This window comes from Cyrtonyx montezumae, unplaced genomic scaffold, assembly GCF_038088225.1.
Source record: "Cyrtonyx montezumae isolate F1298 unplaced genomic scaffold, pur_monq_1.0 scaffold_85, whole genome shotgun sequence".
NCBI lineage: Eukaryota > Metazoa > Chordata > Aves > Galliformes > Odontophoridae > Cyrtonyx > Cyrtonyx montezumae.
Window position 1 is genome coordinate 265542 of NW_027072095.1, and position 18523 is coordinate 284064.

At 64.6% G+C, this 18523-nt stretch overlaps 4 protein-coding genes across 5 annotated transcripts; 2 read left to right on the forward strand and 2 right to left on the reverse strand.

Moving 5' to 3' along the window:
- The first annotated feature begins 1058 nt into the window (after positions 1–1058).
- On the forward strand, positions 1059–2687 carry PYM1 (PYM homolog 1, exon junction complex associated factor). The gene is made up of 3 exons (XM_065753917.1): positions 1059–1117; positions 1596–1689; positions 2095–2687. The coding sequence occupies exons 1-3, from the start codon at positions 1087–1089 to the stop codon at positions 2588–2590; spliced, it is 621 nt and encodes a 206-aa protein (XP_065609989.1). The 5' UTR covers positions 1059–1086; the 3' UTR covers positions 2591–2687.
- A 1323-nt stretch (positions 2688–4010) lies between these two features.
- LOC136059778 (transmembrane protein 198-like) lies at positions 4011–5915 on the reverse strand. Of its 2 annotated transcripts, XM_065753914.1 has the most exons (4): positions 5728–5915; positions 4737–5280; positions 4123–4218; positions 4020–4055 (listed from the first exon to the last, which is right to left on the reverse strand). In XM_065753914.1, exons 1-3 carry the CDS (start codon positions 5846–5848, stop codon positions 4152–4154), a joined length of 732 nt encoding a protein of 243 aa, XP_065609986.1. In that variant the 5' UTR covers positions 5849–5915; the 3' UTR covers positions 4020–4055; positions 4123–4151. The 2 variants fall into 2 exon arrangements, with proteins under 2 accessions (XP_065609985.1, XP_065609986.1); XM_065753913.1 differs by having other exon boundaries at positions 4011–4218.
- Positions 5916–6704: 789 nt separating this feature from the next.
- LOC136059769 (tubulin alpha-1C chain) lies at positions 6705–10095 on the reverse strand. The gene is made up of 4 exons (XM_065753902.1): positions 10035–10095; positions 8979–9201; positions 8745–8893; positions 6705–7748 (listed from the first exon to the last, which is right to left on the reverse strand). Exons 1-4 carry the CDS (start codon positions 10035–10037, stop codon positions 6774–6776), a joined length of 1350 nt encoding a protein of 449 aa, XP_065609974.1. The 5' UTR covers positions 10038–10095; the 3' UTR covers positions 6705–6773.
- A 3969-nt stretch (positions 10096–14064) lies between these two features.
- TUBA1A (tubulin alpha 1a) lies at positions 14065–17732 on the forward strand. The gene is made up of 4 exons (XM_065753901.1): positions 14065–14149; positions 15189–15411; positions 15503–15651; positions 16562–17732. Exons 1-4 carry the CDS (start codon positions 14147–14149, stop codon positions 17540–17542), a joined length of 1356 nt encoding a protein of 451 aa, XP_065609973.1. The 5' UTR covers positions 14065–14146; the 3' UTR covers positions 17543–17732.
- The last annotated feature ends 791 nt before the right edge of the window (positions 17733–18523 follow it).

Genomic DNA, 18523 nt, shown 5'->3' on the forward strand with positions numbered 1-18523 from the left:
AGCCCACTGCGCTGAGCCCCGCGCACATCGGCACCGGAAAGCGGACCGAGAAGGGCTGCGGGACCGGGACCGGGCGGCGGCACCGACCCTACACCCCGGGGTGCAGCCCGGGCCGTGCCCCGTCGGCGCCGCTTCCTTCCCGTTCTCCGTGCGATGCCGCCGGTTCGGCTCAGCCCGATGCGCTCCGTTCCGATCGGACCGAACCCCGCGCTGCCCGGTTCAGTTCGGTCCGGTTCGACTCCTTCCGACGCAGCCCATACCCGCTACATCCTACACCCGGTGCAGCCCATCCCGGTAGCACCGGCTTGGCTCCGCCCCTCCCGGCGCCGTCCCGCCCCGCCCCCGGTGCCCGCCGGTACCTGCGGGGCTCGGCTCGGTGCCGCCGCTCGGTCCGGCCCGGTGCCCGCGCGCTGCCGCCGCGGCCCAACCCCTCTGACATCACGGCTCAGGGCGGCAGGCAGCACGTGCGGCGGGGGGAGCCCAGCGGCGGGGCGGGGTCCGCTCCCCTCCGCTCCCCTCCGGGCTCGCACCTGTCCCGCACCCGCGGGGCTGCCTCCGTTGTGCCTTGAAACGCCCCGGGGGGGGGGTCCCAGCGCGGCCGGCGCCGGCGGGGGTGGGAGAGCAGAGATGGGTGGGAGGGGGGCTGAGGGTGAGGGCACGCGTGGAAATCCCCGCGGCTGTCGCAGCGCGGGGCCGGGCCGCATCCGGGCCCCCCGTCCCGGGGGCGGAGTGCGGGAATGGAGGAATAGTAGTTTGTTGACCCCCCAACTCCGTGTGAACCGCGGGGCTCTGCGGTGCGGGGAGCCCCGACCCCTCCCTGTCCCCCGACGTGACGCCGAGGCGGGGCGGGCCCGGCTGCAAAGGCCTAGTAGAGATGGGCTCCACCTCAGCCGTCCCGGTCCCGCAGCGCGGGCACACTCTGCCCGGTCCCACCGCAGCATCCCCGCACCCCGCGACGGGGAGCGCGGCGCCTTTAAAAACAAAATGGCCGCCGCAGCTCGCGGTCCCCCCAATCCCGTGTCCGGCCGCCGCGCCGCCACTTCCGGGGGCGGGGCGGAGGGGCCGGAAGTGTATCGCGCTCGCAAGATGGCGACTCCCTATGTGACGGATGAGACCGGTGAGTGCCGCGGTTCGGGGGCGGGGGACTCCGGTACCGCGGGACGGGGATCTGCCGGGCGCCGTGTGGGGCGGGGGCTGCACTCCGTGGGGCCGGTCCCGTTCTGTCTTTTTCCCCGTGGGTCTGTGCCCCCCGTCCCCATCCCTGTGTGGCATTTTCCCCATCGCGTTCTATGGGGTGGGGTCTTCTCCCCGAGTTTTCTATGGGGTCAGATCTTCGCCCTGTATTCTTTACGGGGCAAGATCTCCCCCCACGCGCGTTCTCTGTGGGGTTAGATCAAGCCCCCTTGCTCTCTGTGGGGTCAGATCTCCCACTCCGGCGTTTACTACAGGGCAGACCCATCCTCCCGTGTCCCAGTAGGGCTGGTCCCTGCTCTTACTCCCCCAGAACAATACCAGGTGCCGGGCAGCCCCCAGCGGAGTCCCAGAGCAGGGGCAGCCCCCTGGGGCTCCCACCTAGCATCACTCTCTCCCCGTAGGGAAGTACATTGCCTCTACGCAGCGCCCCGACGGCACCTGGCGGAAGCAGCGGCGCGTGAAGGAGGGCTACGTGCCGCAGGAGGAGGTGCCGGTGTAAGTGGGGCAGGCAGCCGGGTGTGGGGTCCTGGGCTGTGCTCAGGATCCCCCGCTGTGGGCGCTTTGTGCTGTTACCTGCACTCCGTTGGGGCTGAGGGGAGCGTGGCAAGGCTGGGAGCCCCCAGTCGACCCCGGTGCGTGTGAATCGGGTCACGTCTCGAGGTCTCAGTCTCTTTCCAGGTACCCGAGCACTTGTGAGCCATAAGCTGAGTCCTGATGGTACGTATCCGGCTGCGTGGGGCTGGGCTGAGCCACGGCCACCAGGAGGTCCCGAGGAGCTCAGGGCAGCAGCAGAGCTGAGCACCGGGTCGGGGCTGTGCTGTGTGATGGCCGCGCTGGAGGTGGCGAGGTTTGCAGCTCCGCAGGGGCAGCGGTGCCGTCACTGCGTCTCCTCCCACGCAGGTACGAGAACAAGTACGTGAAGTTCTTCAAAAGCAAGCCTGAGCTGCCCCCAGGGCTGAGCCTGGAGCCCACCGCCCAGCCCAGCAAGCAGCCCAGCAAGGCGGAGGGCGGGGAGACGGGACTGTCCAAAACAGCGAAAAGGAACTTGAAACGCAAGGAGAAGAGGAAGCAGCAGCAGGAGAAGGGCGAGAGGGAAACAGACGAACTGATCCAGTCCCTGGAGAAGGTGTCTTTGTCGGGGGGCAGCGGAGGGGACACGCGAGCGGCCGCACCGCAGCCGGCCTGCGGCACCCAGGGCTCCGCCGACGGGGAAGCTGCGGCCTCAGAGAAAAGCAAGAAGATCAAGAACCTGAGGAAGAAGCTGCGGCAGGTGGAGGAGTTGCAGCAGCGGCTCGACTCTGGGGAGATAAAGCAGCCGACCAAGGAGCAGCTGGAGAAGCTGGGCAGGAGGAAAGCCCTGGAGGAGGAGCTGCAGGAGCTGGAGCTGGACTTGTGAGGGGTGCGTGGGGCTGGTGTCCCCAGCGCGGGCTGTCTGGACTGAGCGCCGGCCCTTCTTTCCTGGGTTGTTTTATTTTTTTGGGTGGGTGCCGTCGTTTTTTTTTTCTTTGTCCACAACGTTTTTTTGTCATTGGTTTTGGTTTTTTGTTGGTTTTGTTTTTTTTTCCCCAGCTATCGGTGTTAGAAACTCGGTCACTCTCTCAGATACCTCTCCTTTATAAATTTTATTTGGGGGGGAGGGGGGTGGGGCTGGGCAGGCAGGGCTGGTGCTGCGGGTGGGGAAGGGGCAGCAGCTCTTCTGGACTTCTACCCCAGCCCCTCGCATTCTGTGTTACGGCCTGTCGTCCTCTTCCTTTCTTTTTAAAAATGCAATAATAAAATTGCAGTAGTGACCCCGTGGCATGAGCTCAGCTCTGCCTTTCCCTGCCGAGGACAGTGCTGGGACCCTCCCACAGGCCCCAACCCCCCTTCCCCCTCCCCTCAGCCCGCCCAGCTGCAGCAGTGCCAGCACCAGTATCACTGTCGGGGCTGTGTGTGGGACACAGCCGCCTTTGTGTCCCGTGAGGAAGTGTTGGAGCGGGAGCACCCAGCCCCCTCTCATGCCCCATTTTCTGGGTGGCCCCGTGCTCTGGCCTGGCACCAGCCCATGTCCTGCTGCCCGTGGGGGGGGAACAGCGGATGGGGCAGTGCTTGTCATGCCCTGACCTCGCTTTGGGGTCTGCTGGGGGATGGGGCCCCACTGGGGGTGGTGATGCTGTGTGGGGCTGAGCAGGGAGTGCTCCCCCAGGGTCGGGGAGGTGGTGTGGGGGGGGGTTGTGCAGGGATGTGGCTTGTCAGTTTGGGATGGGAGTGATGGGGACATAAGGGGTCTGGGGGTCGCTGGACCATGAAGGGATGGGATGTGTCTGAGGAGCCCAAAGATGTTGGGTGTCAGTGGCTTGGGGGATCCAAGAATGGGCAGCCTGTGGGGTAAGCAGAGCTGGGGGCTTCATGGCAGCAGGAACAGAGGTATAAGGGTTCTGGGGGTCAGAGTGAGGAGCCGGGGGCAGCTGGAGCTAAGGCACTCAGGACACTACGGCTCATGTCCTGAGCCTGCAGTGCGTGCACAGTGTTTGTGTAGGTCCTATAAAAATAACCATGGGGTGTTATTTTCTCTGAGGGGAGGGGCAGGCAGGTGCTGGAGCTGAGAAGAGACAGGGGTTGCAGTGAGTGTGGGGATGGTTGTGGGGCAGGGGCTCCCATTTACCCCATGAGGATCTTCTACTTAAAGGGGCAGGCGTGGTGGGGAGAAAGCACCCCAAGGCACAGTGGGTGGGGGGCACAGGGGCCTCTCAGGGGTGGCATCAAGGCACTCAGGTGGCAAAGGACATGGTGGAGTTGCAGCCATCATCAGGGGTCCCAGCGGGGTCCGTGGGGGGGGCTGCATTCTCCATCTGTGGGTCTCACAAGCTCTGGATGTAGCTCTGGGGGTGGAAAGGGGTGTCAGCAGCGGTGGGGCACTCACTGCTCCCCCAGCACTCACTCACTCACCCAGGGCAGCAGGTTGTGCACGCAGTGTGTCACTGGGGCAGGCTGGCAGTGGTGGCTGCACCCGGAGGGGGCTCAGTTCTGCTGGTGCTTGGCCTCCTGCTGATGGAGGTACAGCAGCTGCAGTCAGTTTTGGCACCGATCGCTGTAGGGAGGGGGCTCAGCACTGGCCCCTTCATTCACCCAAATCCCCATGGCCATCTCCTTGGTCCTTATGGCCATCCTCACTGCCATTCCCATCTCTCTCATCACTGCGTTACCCTCTGTATCCCCTTCCCCATCTTCTCCCATCTCTGCTGCCACCCTGCTCACTTTGCACGACCCATAATAGTACCCATCTCAGTCCAGTCCCCACCCCTATCCCATTCCAACTTCCATCCCCACACCTATTCCTATTTCCATCTCAACCCATCCAAACCTCCATCCCTGTGGCCATTCCTACTCCATCCTTATCGCCATCCCTACACCCATCCCATCCCATGGCTATCCCTATTCCATCCCCATGGCCGTTCCCATTCCATCCCTGTCCCCATCCCTACATCCATCCCATCCCATTGCCATTCCCATTCCTTCCCCATGGCCATTCATTCCCCACCCACCCTCCGCGCCCCCCTCACCACTGCTGCAGCAGGACTCCAAGCAGGCTGAGCACCGGCCATACCCCCAGCACGACCCAGCTGTGCCAGCAGAGCTCCTCCACCGCCTCCATCCTCAGCCTCTCCGAGATGTGCAGCACCAAAGCAAACACCTCCACGAAATAATCCACACACGCCACCACCACGGCCGCACCGAGGACGGCGGTGGCCAACGTGGTCAAGGCTTTGGGCCAGCGTAGGGCCAGCAGGGCACAGAGCAGGGCCGGGCCCAGCAGGACCCCCACGGGCACCCACGGGCTCAGCAGAGGCACCAGAGGTGCAGCAGCTGCCAGCACAGCCGTGGCCAGCAGCAGTCCCAGCAGCAGCCCGGTGGCAAAGAGCCCAACGCTGCGCAGCAGCGTGGTCACCAACCCGCAGAGTGCGCCGATGGCCAACGCGATGCCCGCGCTCACCTCCAGGCTCAGGCTCGTCTCCAGCACGCGCTCCTTGTAGCACAGCAGGAAGATGACAGCGGAGCCCAGGAGCAGCCCCGATGTGAACATGATGGCTTTGAAGCAGCGGTGGCCTGGGGGGAATGTGGGGCTCAGTGAGGGGAGAGCCGTAGTGCCCCCAGTGCCGTCCCCAGTTGCGGACACAGCCTGTCCTGTATGCATCCCATTGTGCCCCCACTCTGTGTCATCCCATGGACACACACTGTCCTATCCCAACGTGTCCCATAGCATCCCCAGTACCATCCCACATTGACACATCGTGTCCCCAGTGGCAAACAAATCCCACGGACACATCTCATGGCGTCCCTACTGTGCCCCACAGCGTCCCCCTCTACCACTCCGAGCCCCACAGCCACACACTTTCCCATCCCCAACGCATCCCGTACTACCCCCAGTTCCCCCCACCCCAAAGGGACACATCCTAAGGTGTCCCCGGTGCTACACACGTCCCATCCTCTCCCCCCTGGTGCCCCCTACCCCCGACGTTGCCCCCTGCGCTGTGCCCCCCCCGCACCCCTCACCAACACCGCCGTAGAGGAGGCCGAGGACGCAGCCGAGGGCGCAGAGGAGCGCCGGACCGGGCTCATAGTGCGGCCGCGGCTCCAGGCGGCAGCGCGGCCCCGCGGGGGCTCCGGGCTCCATCCCAGACCGCGGGGTGGCGGGGGGAGGCTGTGCTGGAGGCGGTGGAAGCGCGGAGAGGGAGCCCCGCTCTTCCTCCCCCCCCCCCCACCCCCCACCCTCAGTTTGCACATCTGGCGGCGGGGCCACATCTGGGGCGGGGAATCAGAAGAGGCGGGAGGGGCTGGGGGGAACCGGGGGCTCTGAGAACACTGGGAGCAGCAGCAGAAAAAGGGGGGGGGAGGAGGCGGCATGGGGGTCACCGCAACTGCAGCACTGACGCCATCGCTGGGACCCAGGGAGGGGGGGGGGGGGGAGGTTGAACAGGGGGTGGGGGGTCCTCAGGACTTCCACGACCCCTTCACATACCCTATAGAACATCCCAGAGCGCTCCCCTGAGCCCTAGAGGACCCCCCAGGGCCCCCACCGGCAAACAGGACACCCCCACCCCCGAGCTCCATTGATATCCCGAAGGCGCCGCGGACCCCCGGCACTAACGGGGCACCGCACTGCTGCCCCCTGCTGGCCGAGCGGCGGCACGGCACCCCCGCGGTGGTACCGCCGCCCCGCGCCGGTGTGCGCATGCGTGAGGAAGGACAGGAGGACCTAGAACGATAGAGATGAGCGGAGCGGCAGTGCAGAGAGGTCACAGCGCGGGGACGCTACTTCCGCTTTTCGGCGAGAACGGGGGTCGCTCCTTGAGGACCGATAACCATAGACACGGGCGGACTGGGGGTACAGAGCGGCTACAGCAAAGAGAAACCACGGCCACGTGAACAGCACGACCGGGAGGACCTATAACCACAGAGACCCAGAGCCCAACGCCCAGCACGACCCACCACCAATAAACCACCAATAAAACCAACAACCCACAGCCAAATCTGCAAACATGGCAGCTTTATTGAGCCTCACAGTGCAGCGGTCCAGACAAGGCACTCATTAGGATCCATCAGTACTCCTCTCCTTCCTCCTCGCCCTCCACGCTGTCAGCTCCAACCTCCTCGTAATCCTTCTCCAGGGCGGCCATGTCCTCCCGTGCCTCCGAGAACTCCCCCTCCTCCATGCCCTCCCCCACGTACCAGTGCACGAAGGCGCGCTTGGCGTACATCAGGTCGAACTTGTGGTCCAGGCGCGCCCACGCTTCGGCAATGGCCGTGGTGTTGCTCAGCATGCACACAGCACGCTGCACCTTGGCCAGGTCCCCCCCGGGCACCACGGTGGGGGGCTGGTAGTTGATGCCCACCTTGAAACCAGTGGGGCACCAGTCTACGAACTGGATAGTGCGCTTGGTCTTGATGGTGGCGATGGCGGCGTTGACATCCTTGGGCACCACGTCCCCGCGGTACAGCAGGCAGCACGCCATGTACTTGCCGTGCCGAGGGTCGCACTTCACCATCTGGTTGGCCGGCTCGAAGCACGCGTTCGTGATCTCGGCCACCGACAGCTGCTCGTGGTACGCCTTCTCTGCAGAGATCACCGGGGCGTACGTGGCCAACGGGAAGTGGATGCGGGGGTACGGCACCAGGTTGGTCTGGAATTCGGTCAGGTCGACGTTCAGGGCCCCATCGAAGCGCAGAGAGGCAGTGATGGAGGACACGATTTGGCTGATGAGGCGGTTCAGGTTGGTGTAGGTGGGGCGCTCGATGTCCAGGTTCCTGCGGCAGATGTCGTAGATGGCCTCGTTGTCCACCATGAAGGCGCAGTCGGAGTGCTCCAGAGTGGTGTGGGTGGTGAGGATGGAGTTGTAGGGCTCCACCACGGCCGTGGACACTTGTGGGGCCGGGTAGATGGAGAACTCCAGCTTGGACTTCTTGCCATAGTCGACCGAGAGCCGCTCCATCAGCAGCGAGGTGAAGCCGGAGCCGGTGCCGCCCCCGAAGCTGTGGAACACCAGGAAGCCCTGCAGCCCCGTGCACTGGTCAGCCTGCGGGGACACAAGAAGGGCTCACGTTGGATCCAGGCAGCTGCACAACTCCATCCTTCCTCTCTGCGGCCTCGGGAGGATGTTTTGGAGGTATTCCTTCTGGGGGAACCTCCTGGGGTAGGAGCCACCAGGACAGGGTGATGGGGCACCTCCAGGCACTGCAATCTGCCCCTTGGGGTGTGGATATCTTGGGGGACACAGCCTATGCGGTGGGGGCACTGGTCAGTGTGAGTGGAGACATATGGATGGGGGTTTGGAGCAGCTCAGCCTCAGCCACGGCCTCACAGCCCACACCCATCAGGAGAAGCATGGCCTGAGCCATCCTGGTACAACCTGATGTGCTGCCATCACCCGCAGCGCAGCCAGCAGCACTGCAGCTCCACTGCTGGCGTGGGAACACAGGTTCAAAGCAATGGGGCAGCAGCACCGGTCCAACCGGCCCCACGGCGGCAGCAGCACCCACGCAGAAGCCCCGGGTCCAGCCACAAGCAGCCAGATTGGCACCAGGAGCAGACAAGAGCCCTGGGGCTGGTGTGGGGAGGGGACAGCACTGACCCATTCACCCTGTCCTGGCCCCCCAGGGCAGCCACACCTGTAGTCCTTAACGCTGCTTCCCATGCTGCTGATGGTGTGAGAAGGAGGTGCTGATCCCCACCCCATTCTCCTTCCCTCGCCTAGGGGTAGGGAAGACCCCATGTCAAGGGAAATCTTCACATAACTAGAAAGAAGGAGCAAAGTGAGGTCTTCCCAAGCACTGCCCAGCACCCCCCCAAGCCCATCCCACACCCAGAGCCAACATTTGGGTCTGAGTGGGGGGGCTGCAACAGCACATCAGCAGCAGCCAGAGGAGCAGAGATCAACATCCCACTGACTGCAGGAGGAGGGGCCCTATGGACCCAGAGCCCCACAGCACAGCACAGCTCATTGCTGCCCCCAGGTCCCACCGGGTGGGGGGGACACCCAAAGGCAGCAATGGTGGCAGGGGGCTGTACCCACCAGCTTGCGGATGCGGTCCAGCACCAGGTCGATGATCTCCTTGCCGATGGTGTAGTGCCCCCGCGCGTAGTTGTTGGCCGCATCCTCCTTGCCCGTGATCAGCTGCTCGGGGTGGAAGAGCTGCCGGTACGTCCCCGTGCGCACCTCATCTGGGGGGGGAGACACACCGGGCACCTCGTTAGCATCACCACAGCACCGTCACCACCCCTCCACTGCCTCCCCACCCCCACTCACCGATCACCGTGGGCTCCAGGTCCACGAAGATGGCACGGGGCACGTGCTTGCCGGCCCCCGTCTCGCTGAAGAAGGTGTTGAAGGAGTCGTCCCCCCCCCCGATGGTCTTGTCGCTGGGCATCTGCCCGTCGGGCTGGATGCCATGCTCCAGGCAGTACAGCTCCCAGCAGGCATTGCCGATCTGCACGCCCGCTTGGCCCACGTGGATGGAGATGCACTCACGCTGTGGGGTGGACGAGGGAGGGGGGTTTGGGTGCTGCTCTGCTCGGCCATCACAGCTCTGCTATGCCCCACACCCTGAGCTGGTGACGCTGCTTTCCCCGGGCTCTGCTCATTCTGAGTGGGACAGTGACACTCAGCCCCCACGGCTCTGCTGCGTCCCATCGCTGCAGAACTCGGGGTGGGGGTCCCCAGTTCCCCCCAGTTGTAATAATGGGACAGGGACACTGGGACTCCGTGTGCTCGCATTGTGCTGCATCCTCTTCTCCAGAGCTGAGGACAGTGCTCTCCCCATTGGCCCCCAGCTGTACTGGGATGGAGCACCCTCAGCCATGCTCATTCCCACCCAGCACCGGGCACTGCCCCACTCCACGGTCCCTATGCCCACAGCTCAGCCCCACGGACCCGGTGCGTGGCTCGGGGTGGGGCGGGAGCAAACTCCAAAGGCCGTGGGCGCAGTGTCAGTACCCACAGAGATCCGGCGGCCCCACGGGGCTCTGCCCGGGCAGAAAATGAGTGCTGACCCACGCGTGATTCACACTTTCTGTGATCTACGAGTGACCCCACACACCCCACTCCCACACACTACCTGGGACACACATGGTTCAGACTGCCCCCTTACCCTCACATTGTTCCCACAAATCCTACAGCACCTGACCCTCCAATCCCACGCGGGACCCTCCCCCCCCCATCCACCACATGTCTACACCGTCTCCAGGATACGCATGGTTCTAACGATCTCCAATCACACGCGGGCTCCATAGCCCTCTCATGCCCCACGCCAGAATCCTCCTACCCACCCACACAGTCCCACAGCCCACACGTGTCCCGCCTCACCATGGCCACTCACTGCCCGACTCGTTATGAAGCCGCCGGTGAGAGGAACAGAGGGAAGTCCCCCCCCGCGGCCCACCCTTATGTAGCTGAGGGGGAGAGGCCTCAGTGGTGTGGGACACTAGTGCCCCCGACGTCCCCGCCCCTTCGGACCCCGCCCTCCTTTCGCTCCGCCCTTTTCGCCTCTCCCCGGCGCGGATTGGTTGATTCGAACGTCGGGGGCGGGGAGGGCGGGGCTTTTCGGGGGGGCCGTCGTCTATGACGTCATACAGTGGAATGTGTGGGCGTGGTTTGTCTGGCGGGGGCGTGGTTTGAGCAGAAGGGGCGGGGCTTTCCCATAGGGGGCGCGGAGGGGCTATTGGTGGACCCCAATGGGAGGGCTCCCGGTGCCCCCCAGCCCCAGCCCTGCTCAGGCGGAACCGGGGCGCGGGAAGGGGGTGGGGGGTGATCTGAGGGGTCCCGCTGTCCCCGTGTCCCCGTTCCCGTGGGAATCCCCGCGGGGCACCGCCGCGCCGTCTCCTTTCCCCGCCACCGCCTTTGTTCCCCCGCCAGCGCCTGGGGGCATTTCCCTGGGGCAGCTCTGGGAGGGGGGGGGGGGCAGATCCTGTGGGGCAGGAGGAGCAGGCCAGCAGGGTTCACCTCACGTCTGCGAGGGGGGGTCACCGTCTGGGGGATCTCTGTGACCCCTGTGTGGGGCTTTCCTTGGGGGTGGGGGGGTCACTGCTCCCCTTTCCTCTATTTAAGGGCCCGCGAGGTCTCAGTGTGGGGAACCAGGATGTCCCCAAGGCTGAGGGACCCCCGCTCCGCCCCAAGGGGGGGGGGTCCTGAGCGTGTCCCTACAGTGCTATCGCAGTCTTCTGTGTGTCCTGCGTGTCCGTGTGGCTGCACCCCCTCAACCCAAACTGCACCGTGATTCCACGCTCCCCCACCCCCGTTTACCCAGTGCCCCCCCCCACGCCCCCGGTGCTGGCTCCTATATGGGGCTGGAGCACCCAATGCCCCGCCCCCCTCCCCCCGAGTGCTGCCCACTGCTCATCCCCGGTACCACCAGAACCTCCCCATGCTGAGGACCCCCCTCCCTCCCCACGGGGTAATTCCAGCATCACCCCTCCAGCTCCCCCTGCACCCCCCGCCCCCCCCGTTTCCCCCCATCCCTATCTCTCCACCGCAGCCGCCGCCCCGCGCCTTTATCCCCGGCTTTGCCGCAATGCGGTGCCGCACCTGCAGCCCCCTCCCCACATCCCGCGCTAGCAGACAGACACAGCCCCCCCACCCCCTCCACTCGACACTTAGCCCTGTGCCCCCCCCCCATTCCCACCCTTTCATCATCTCATGTGGGTCGGGAGGGGATGTGGGACACACAAACTATGGGGACATGTCGTGAACCCCCCTACCCCATATGGGACAAGGTGTCCTTTAATACGGTGGGGATGGGGACCCCCACTCCCGGGGTGGGGGGGGGGCACAGGGGTCACCCTGTAAGGTTGGGTGCCCCCACCTCTGCTGTACCCCCAGGGCCCCATCCCTCATCCTGGGTGAACATGTCACATCGATGCTCAGGGGACAGACAGACAGACAGACAGACAGACAGAGCTAGCGGGCACAGGCGATGGGGGGGGGGGAATACTCCACCAGCCCCACGCCAACACCACGACCTCGGATTGGGCTGTATTGGGGGGAGAAGTGATGGATGGTGGGGGGGCTACAGTGGGGCTGGGGTGCTCTGGAAGGTGTGGGGGGGGGGCATAGCCTCTGCTCTGGGTTATGTCTGGGTTGCAAACACAGTGGGGGCCCAGCAACCGTCACCAGGAGCTGCTGCGTTGCTACCAACAGTCAACACAGCCCAGGCGGCCAGGAGCTGGGGGGGGGGCACTGGGACATGCGGGGGGGGGGGGCAGTACTGGGAGCTAGGGGAAATGGAGACCCTCCCCCCCCCAACAGTATGCACTGCTGTGTGCTGCAGCTGTGCATCGGGAGGGGGGGGCTAAGGTTAGTGTCTCCCCATAGCAGAGCACAGAGGGGTTGTCCAAGGGGGGGTGGGAGGGCACAAGGGTGGTTTTAAACCCACCCCCCCAGCAGTACAATGGTGTCAGATGGGGGTGGTGGGATTGTGTCAGACAGTATGGAAAGGGGGGGTATTGGGGTTCCAGACCCCCCCCCCCGGCCAGTCCTCGTCTCCCAGCCAGCCCCCATTTCCTGCACTCCCCTTGGCTGGACCCCCCCCCCCCCCCCCATAAGCTGATGGGAGCAGGGAGGGGGTACATGGGGGTCGCAGCCTATCCTAGCAACCTGTCTCCTAGCAACCCCGTTGCTTAGCAGCGGGCGGCGCGGTGGAGAGTGGCCGTCCATACCTAACGAGGTGGGGGGGGGGTGGAGGAAGCCCCCCCATGCCCAGCACTCGGAATTCATTACCCTTCACCCTGCACCGCTGTGGGGGCAGGTCTGAGCCCCCATAACCCCCCCACCCATGTCCTTGGGGACACTGAAGGGCACCTCCCATCCCTGGGCTGTGGGTTGGGGGCTGCATTTCCCGTTCTTTGGGGGGGGGGTCAGAACCCCACAGAGCACTCACAGGCAGTGGCTGTGGGTTCAGCCGTGGGGAGCCCGATTTCTGAGGGGGGGGCACAGCCTGACTGGGGCCACCTCAGCCTTTGTTCCGGTGGGCGCTGCCCGGCTCGTGGCTCCTCTTTGTCTGCAGTCCCATATTCCCGGAGTGGGGGGGAAGCCCCGCCCTGGTTTAGCAGCACCCCAAAAGCATCGAGGGAGGGGGGGCAAAGCGTCGAGGACATGAGAATGAGGACATGGAGTGCCCTAAAAATACACACATCGTGTGAGAAACACAGAGAAAATCGTGATAGACTTGGAGGGTGGGGGGGAGGGTGATGCTGCGCCCTGGGGCACGACCCCCCACCCATAGAAGAGCCACCAGGAGATTTGCAGGGACCCCTGGAGCTGGGGAGGATGATGGCTCGGGGGGGGGTGGGGGGCTGCAGCAGATGGCGTGGGGGGTGGGGGGGGTCAGGGTGGTCTAGCTGTGTCCCAAACACCAACTGCTGCAGTGCAGCTGCTGTCGGACCCGGGGCCGTTCTGAGGTCTGCGGTGAGGGGGGGGGGGGGTCCCGGGGCTGTTCTGAGGGCCTGGGGGGGGGGGGGGGGGCAAGTTGTCCCGAAACAGCCCCAGGACTCCCCCTGCTTTGGGCCTCTAGGGGCGGCTTTCTGCAGCCCGGGCACACAAAGAGGGACAGGGACAGGCGCGGGGCCACGGCTGCACGGGGCCAAGGGATGGCTGGGAACCAGGGCACTGGGGCATGGCCACGGCGGGGACAGGGACAGATCCGGGAATGGGGACAGGGACGCGGCCAACATGAGGACGGCGGCACGGTTCAAATGGGGACTGGGGTGTGGCTGGGGATGGGGACATGGAGGGGGACTGGGGTGCGTGGTCACGGCTGGGGACAGTGACATGGCTGAGACTGGGGACCACGATGGGGATGGGAATGGGGACGTGGCCAAAGCTAGGATCCAGTGTGTGGCCAGGGATGGGGACAGGGATGGGGACAGTGCCGCAGCTGAGAACCAGAGCGCTGTGGCACAGCTGGGAATGGGGAGCAAGGCGTGGCTGGGGCCGGTGGCACTGAGAGGAACGGGGTCCAGGGATGGGGATACGGATGGGGACACGGATGGGGACATGGATGGGGACAGGACTGGGGGACCGCGGGCGGGGCCAGGGCCCGGAATGGAGGACCAGGGATGGGGACAGAGGACCGGACCACGGTGCAGAACGGACCCTCAGAGCCGAGAGCAGTGATGGAGTGGCGGTGGCAGCGATCCCCTCCGCATCCCCCGCCCCCCCCCGCCCCAACGGAGCTGCAGACAAAGGGCGGGTGGAGCGGGGCGGGGGGGGGGGAGAAAGAGGTGGGGGGGATGAGGGGGAGGGGGGGGCATTACCTCATCCCCGCACACCAATGGCCGCCGTCGGGGCCGGCCCCCCCCGCGCCGCACCGCTCCGCCCCGGCGGCCCTATAAAGCCCCGCTCCTCCGCCCGGCCCCGCCGCGTCTCTTACATCGACTGCCTCAGCGTCGTGCTGTGAGAAAGCCCCGGAGCGAGCAGCCGCCATGGTGAGCACGGGGGGGGGGGCACAGGGATCGGGCTCTGAGCATTTCACCGCTTTTTTTCCCTCCCCCCCCCCCCGTTTTGGTTCTTTTTTTCCTTCGCTGCTGCGGAGCACGTAATGAGATCACGGGTGTGTGTGGGGGGGGGGGGGGAGATGAGGGCCCCTCGGTCGCTGTAGAGCCCGCACCGGGTGTGGTCTCCGTTAAACCGGTCTCGGGTCCCGTTAATCCGGGCAGAATGAGGCCTCGGTGCCGAATCAGCTTTGGGTGTGGCCCCCGTTAAATCGGGGGGGGGGGTGTAGGACCCACTAATTGAGACGGAACGGGGATCCCTCGGGACCGGCTCTGCTCCGGGTGTAGCCCCCTTTAAATCGAGTTGTGGGGGGGGGGGGGAATGTTAGGGCTCCGTTACGTGGGGAAAAACGAGCCCCAGTGCCAAGTCAGCACAGGGCGTGGCCCCCGTTAAACCGCGACGGGGAACACCGGGTCCCTTTAAATAGGGTCGGATGGGACCTCCCGGTACCGGCTCCGTGCTGGGCGTGGCTCCCGGTTAACGGAGCACAACAGGAGCTCCGTCCTCCGGTTGTGAGCCCGTCTGGGCGTGGTCCCGGTCCGATGGGGTAAAATAGCGCTGAGTCCGCAGCGGGTGAGGCCCTGGTTAAACTGGGACCCCCCCGGGCAGAACGAGTCCCGGTGTCGAGCCTCAGCGTCCCTATAGGGTAGGGCGTGGCCCCAACCCCACAGGCAGCGTGGGACCCCGGTGCTGAGCCCACATGGGTGGGGTTACGGAGATGGATGGGGCTCCCCCTATGCTGACACCCCCGGCCCCGAATGGGTGTGGCTGCGCTATAGGGCTCCCTGCAGCCCCAGAACAATGGGATGGGGTACGATCTAGACTTGGGGGGGAGGGTCTGGCCGTATTCCCCCCGCCAGAGGGCGCTCATCTCAGCCCATCCGTAAGAACAACATCTCCATGGGGATCCAGGCTGGGGCGGGAGGGCATTCCTGAGTCAGGGGGTAACGCTGCCCCATATCCACCCCACAGCGCGAGTGTATCTCCATCCACGTGGGCCAAGCGGGCGTGCAGATCGGCAATGCCTGCTGGGAGCTGTACTGCCTGGAGCATGGCATCCAGCCCGACGGGCAGATGCCCAGCGACAAGACCATCGGGGGGGGGGACGACTCCTTCAACACCTTCTTCAGCGAGACGGGGGCCGGCAAGCACGTGCCCCGTGCTGTCTTTGTGGACCTGGAGCCCACGGTGATCGGTGAGTGGGGGTGGGGACGCAGTGGGGGGGGGGGGGGGTTGGCGGTGCTGTGGTGATGCTAACGAGGTGCCCGGTGTGTCTCCCCCCCCAGATGAGGTGCGCACGGGGACGTACCGGCAGCTCTTCCACCCCGAGCAGCTGATCACGGGCAAGGAGGATGCGGCCAACAACTACGCGCGGGGGCACTACACCATCGGCAAGGAGATCATCGACCTGGTGCTGGACCGCATCCGCAAGCTGGTGGGTACAGCCCCCTGCCACCATTGCTGCCTTTGGGTGTCCCCCCCAGCGGCAAGGAGCTGTGCAGTGGGGCTGTGGCTCCATAGTGCCCCTCCTCCTGCAGTCGGTGGGATGCTGCTGGAGCTGCTCGGGTGGGTGGCGTGATGAGGACAAAGGCTCTCTTCCTCGGTCTCGCCCTCCCCTCCGGACCCAGCCGGGCTGGATTTAGATTGAATATATTAATTAATGGTAATCCTGTTGTGCAGGCTGCCATTGGCTGGCAGCGTGCCGCGGTGCAGCTGCGGTGTTGGAGCTGCTCCACAGCGCCGCGTCCCCCGGCAGTGCTGAGCTGTGCAATTCTTCCTTTGTTTCCCTGCCCCCCCCTATTCCCCCCAGCTGTGGCCACAACCAGCTGTGCTTTAGAGGGGTTGACCCCCAGGGAATGTGGGGGTGGAGGCAGAGCCATGGGCTGTGTCCCACACCCATCCCAACATTGTGGCTGGGACCGCAGTGTGCTCTGTTCCCCATCCCCAACCCATGGGTGGGGGAAGCTGCAGGCATCTGCCCCTCACCCACGAAACTCTTCCCAAGGGGCTTCCCCACGGGGTCCACGTTCCAAGTGGTGAACCCCAGGGGATGGAGGTGCCCCTCACCCTTTCCTAGTGCTGGAAATCCCACACAGTGTCCTCTAGAGGCCATAAAGAAGAAGGACCAAGTTCTGCAGGATGACTACTGTCCCCCAGGGGGTCCACGCCCCAAGGGGCAGATGGCAGTGCCTGGAGGTGCCCCATCACCCTGTCCTGGTGGCTCCTACCCCAGGAGGTTCCCCCAGAAGGAATACCTCCAAAACATCCTCCCGAGGCCGCAGAGAGGAAGGATGGAGTTGTGCAGCTGCCTGGATCCAACGTGAGCCCTTCTTGTGTCCCCGCAGGCTGACCAGTGCACGGGGCTGCAGGGCTTCCTGGTGTTCCACAGCTTCGGGGGCGGCACCGGCTCCGGCTTCACCTCGCTGCTGATGGAGCGGCTCTCGGTCGACTATGGCAAGAAGTCCAAGCTGGAGTTCTCCATCTACCCGGCCCCACAAGTGTCCACGGCCGTGGTGGAGCCCTACAACTCCATCCTCACCACCCACACCACTCTGGAGCACTCTGACTGCGCCTTCATGGTGGACAACGAGGCCATCTACGACATCTGCCGCAGGAACCTGGACATCGAGCGCCCCACCTACACCAACCTCAACAGGCTGATAGGGCAGATCGTGTCCTCCATCACTGCCTCTCTGCGCTTCGATGGGGCCCTGAACGTCGACCTGACCGAGTTCCAGACCAACCTGGTGCCGTACCCCCGCATCCACTTCCCGTTGGCCACATACGCCCCGGTGATCTCTGCAGAGAAGGCGTACCACGAGCAGCTGTCGGTGGCCGAGATCACCAACGCGTGCTTCGAGCCGGCCAACCAGATGGTGAAGTGCGACCCTCGGCACGGCAAGTACATGGCGTGCTGCCTGCTGTACCGCGGGGACGTGGTGCCCAAGGACGTCAACGCCGCCATCGCCACCATCAAGACCAAGCGCACTATCCAGTTCGTAGACTGGTGCCCCACTGGTTTCAAGGTGGGCATCAACTACCAGCCCCCCACCGTGGTGCCCGGGGGGGACCTGGCCAAGGTGCAGCGTGCTGTGTGCATGCTGAGCAACACCACGGCCATTGCCGAAGCGTGGGCGCGCCTGGACCACAAGTTCGACCTGATGTATGCCAAGCGCGCCTTCGTGCACTGGTACGTGGGGGAGGGCATGGAGGAGGGGGAGTTCTCGGAGGCACGGGAGGACATGGCCGCCCTGGAGAAGGATTACGAGGAGGTGGGGGTGGATTCGGTGGAGGGTGAGGGTGAGGAGGAAGGAGAGGAGTACTGAAGGCTCACAACGGTGCTGCTCTTACAGGGAACAAACCTTGTTATCCCCCTCCCCACCCCCACGGGTCTGTAGCGGTGTTGCGCTGCTGTCTGTGCTGTTCTCTGGTCTGTGGTTCAATGGGAAGTCTGTTACAGACCCCCCCCACCCTCTCCTGTGTGTCTCAATGAATAAAAAGCATTCCCTGTGTTCAGCTCTGTGTCTCATTGCTCTGTGCTGTGATGCTGGCCCAACTCCCCATTCCCTCTCTCATCTCTGGTGGTGCTGCTGGGGATGGGCCGAGCTCAGCACCCTCAGCTCAGTCCTTGGGGGTGTCCCAGCCCCTTTACCCCCTCTGTTTGGGGCAGACGTGGGTGGGAAGTGCTCGGCTGAAGCTGTTCACGAGGTTACATGGGAGCTGCATGTGCTTAGGAATGAGAACAGTGCGTTCATTCACACCCCAGCAGTGGGCAGACACAGCCATCCTGGGGGAGGGGGGAGGGACAAAGGGCAGCACATTGCATCCTCCTCGTGGGAGGGGGGGGAACCTGAGGGATGGGGACACAAAGTGCTCCTGTGCTGAACATCCTCCCTTCCTCTTTCCCCCCCATTTTAACCTGGTAGGTGATGCTTTTAAGGATGGATACCCCACTGGAAAAGCCCATGGGGTGGACAGGAGTGGGGGTTGCTTGGCCTCTTTCCCCCCCATAAGCAGAACACTGACTGCCCCAGCTGAGTGAGCAGCCTGCAGAGTATGGGTGGGGGTATGCAGGGAGGGGGCACAGAGCTGTGCTTACCTAAGGGCAGTCAGAAGAGTTTCATCCTATTTGCCTTAATTTCCTTTAATGAAACCCCTCCTTATCCCAGCCCACGTTTTGGGGGCTTTTCATGTTTTCTCTCACCCTCCACCCCATCTTTCCATGATAGTTCGGAGCTGCCCCCCACTGTGACCCCCCCAACCACATGAACAGGGCTGCATAACCCCAACTACTGTGTGCATTTATG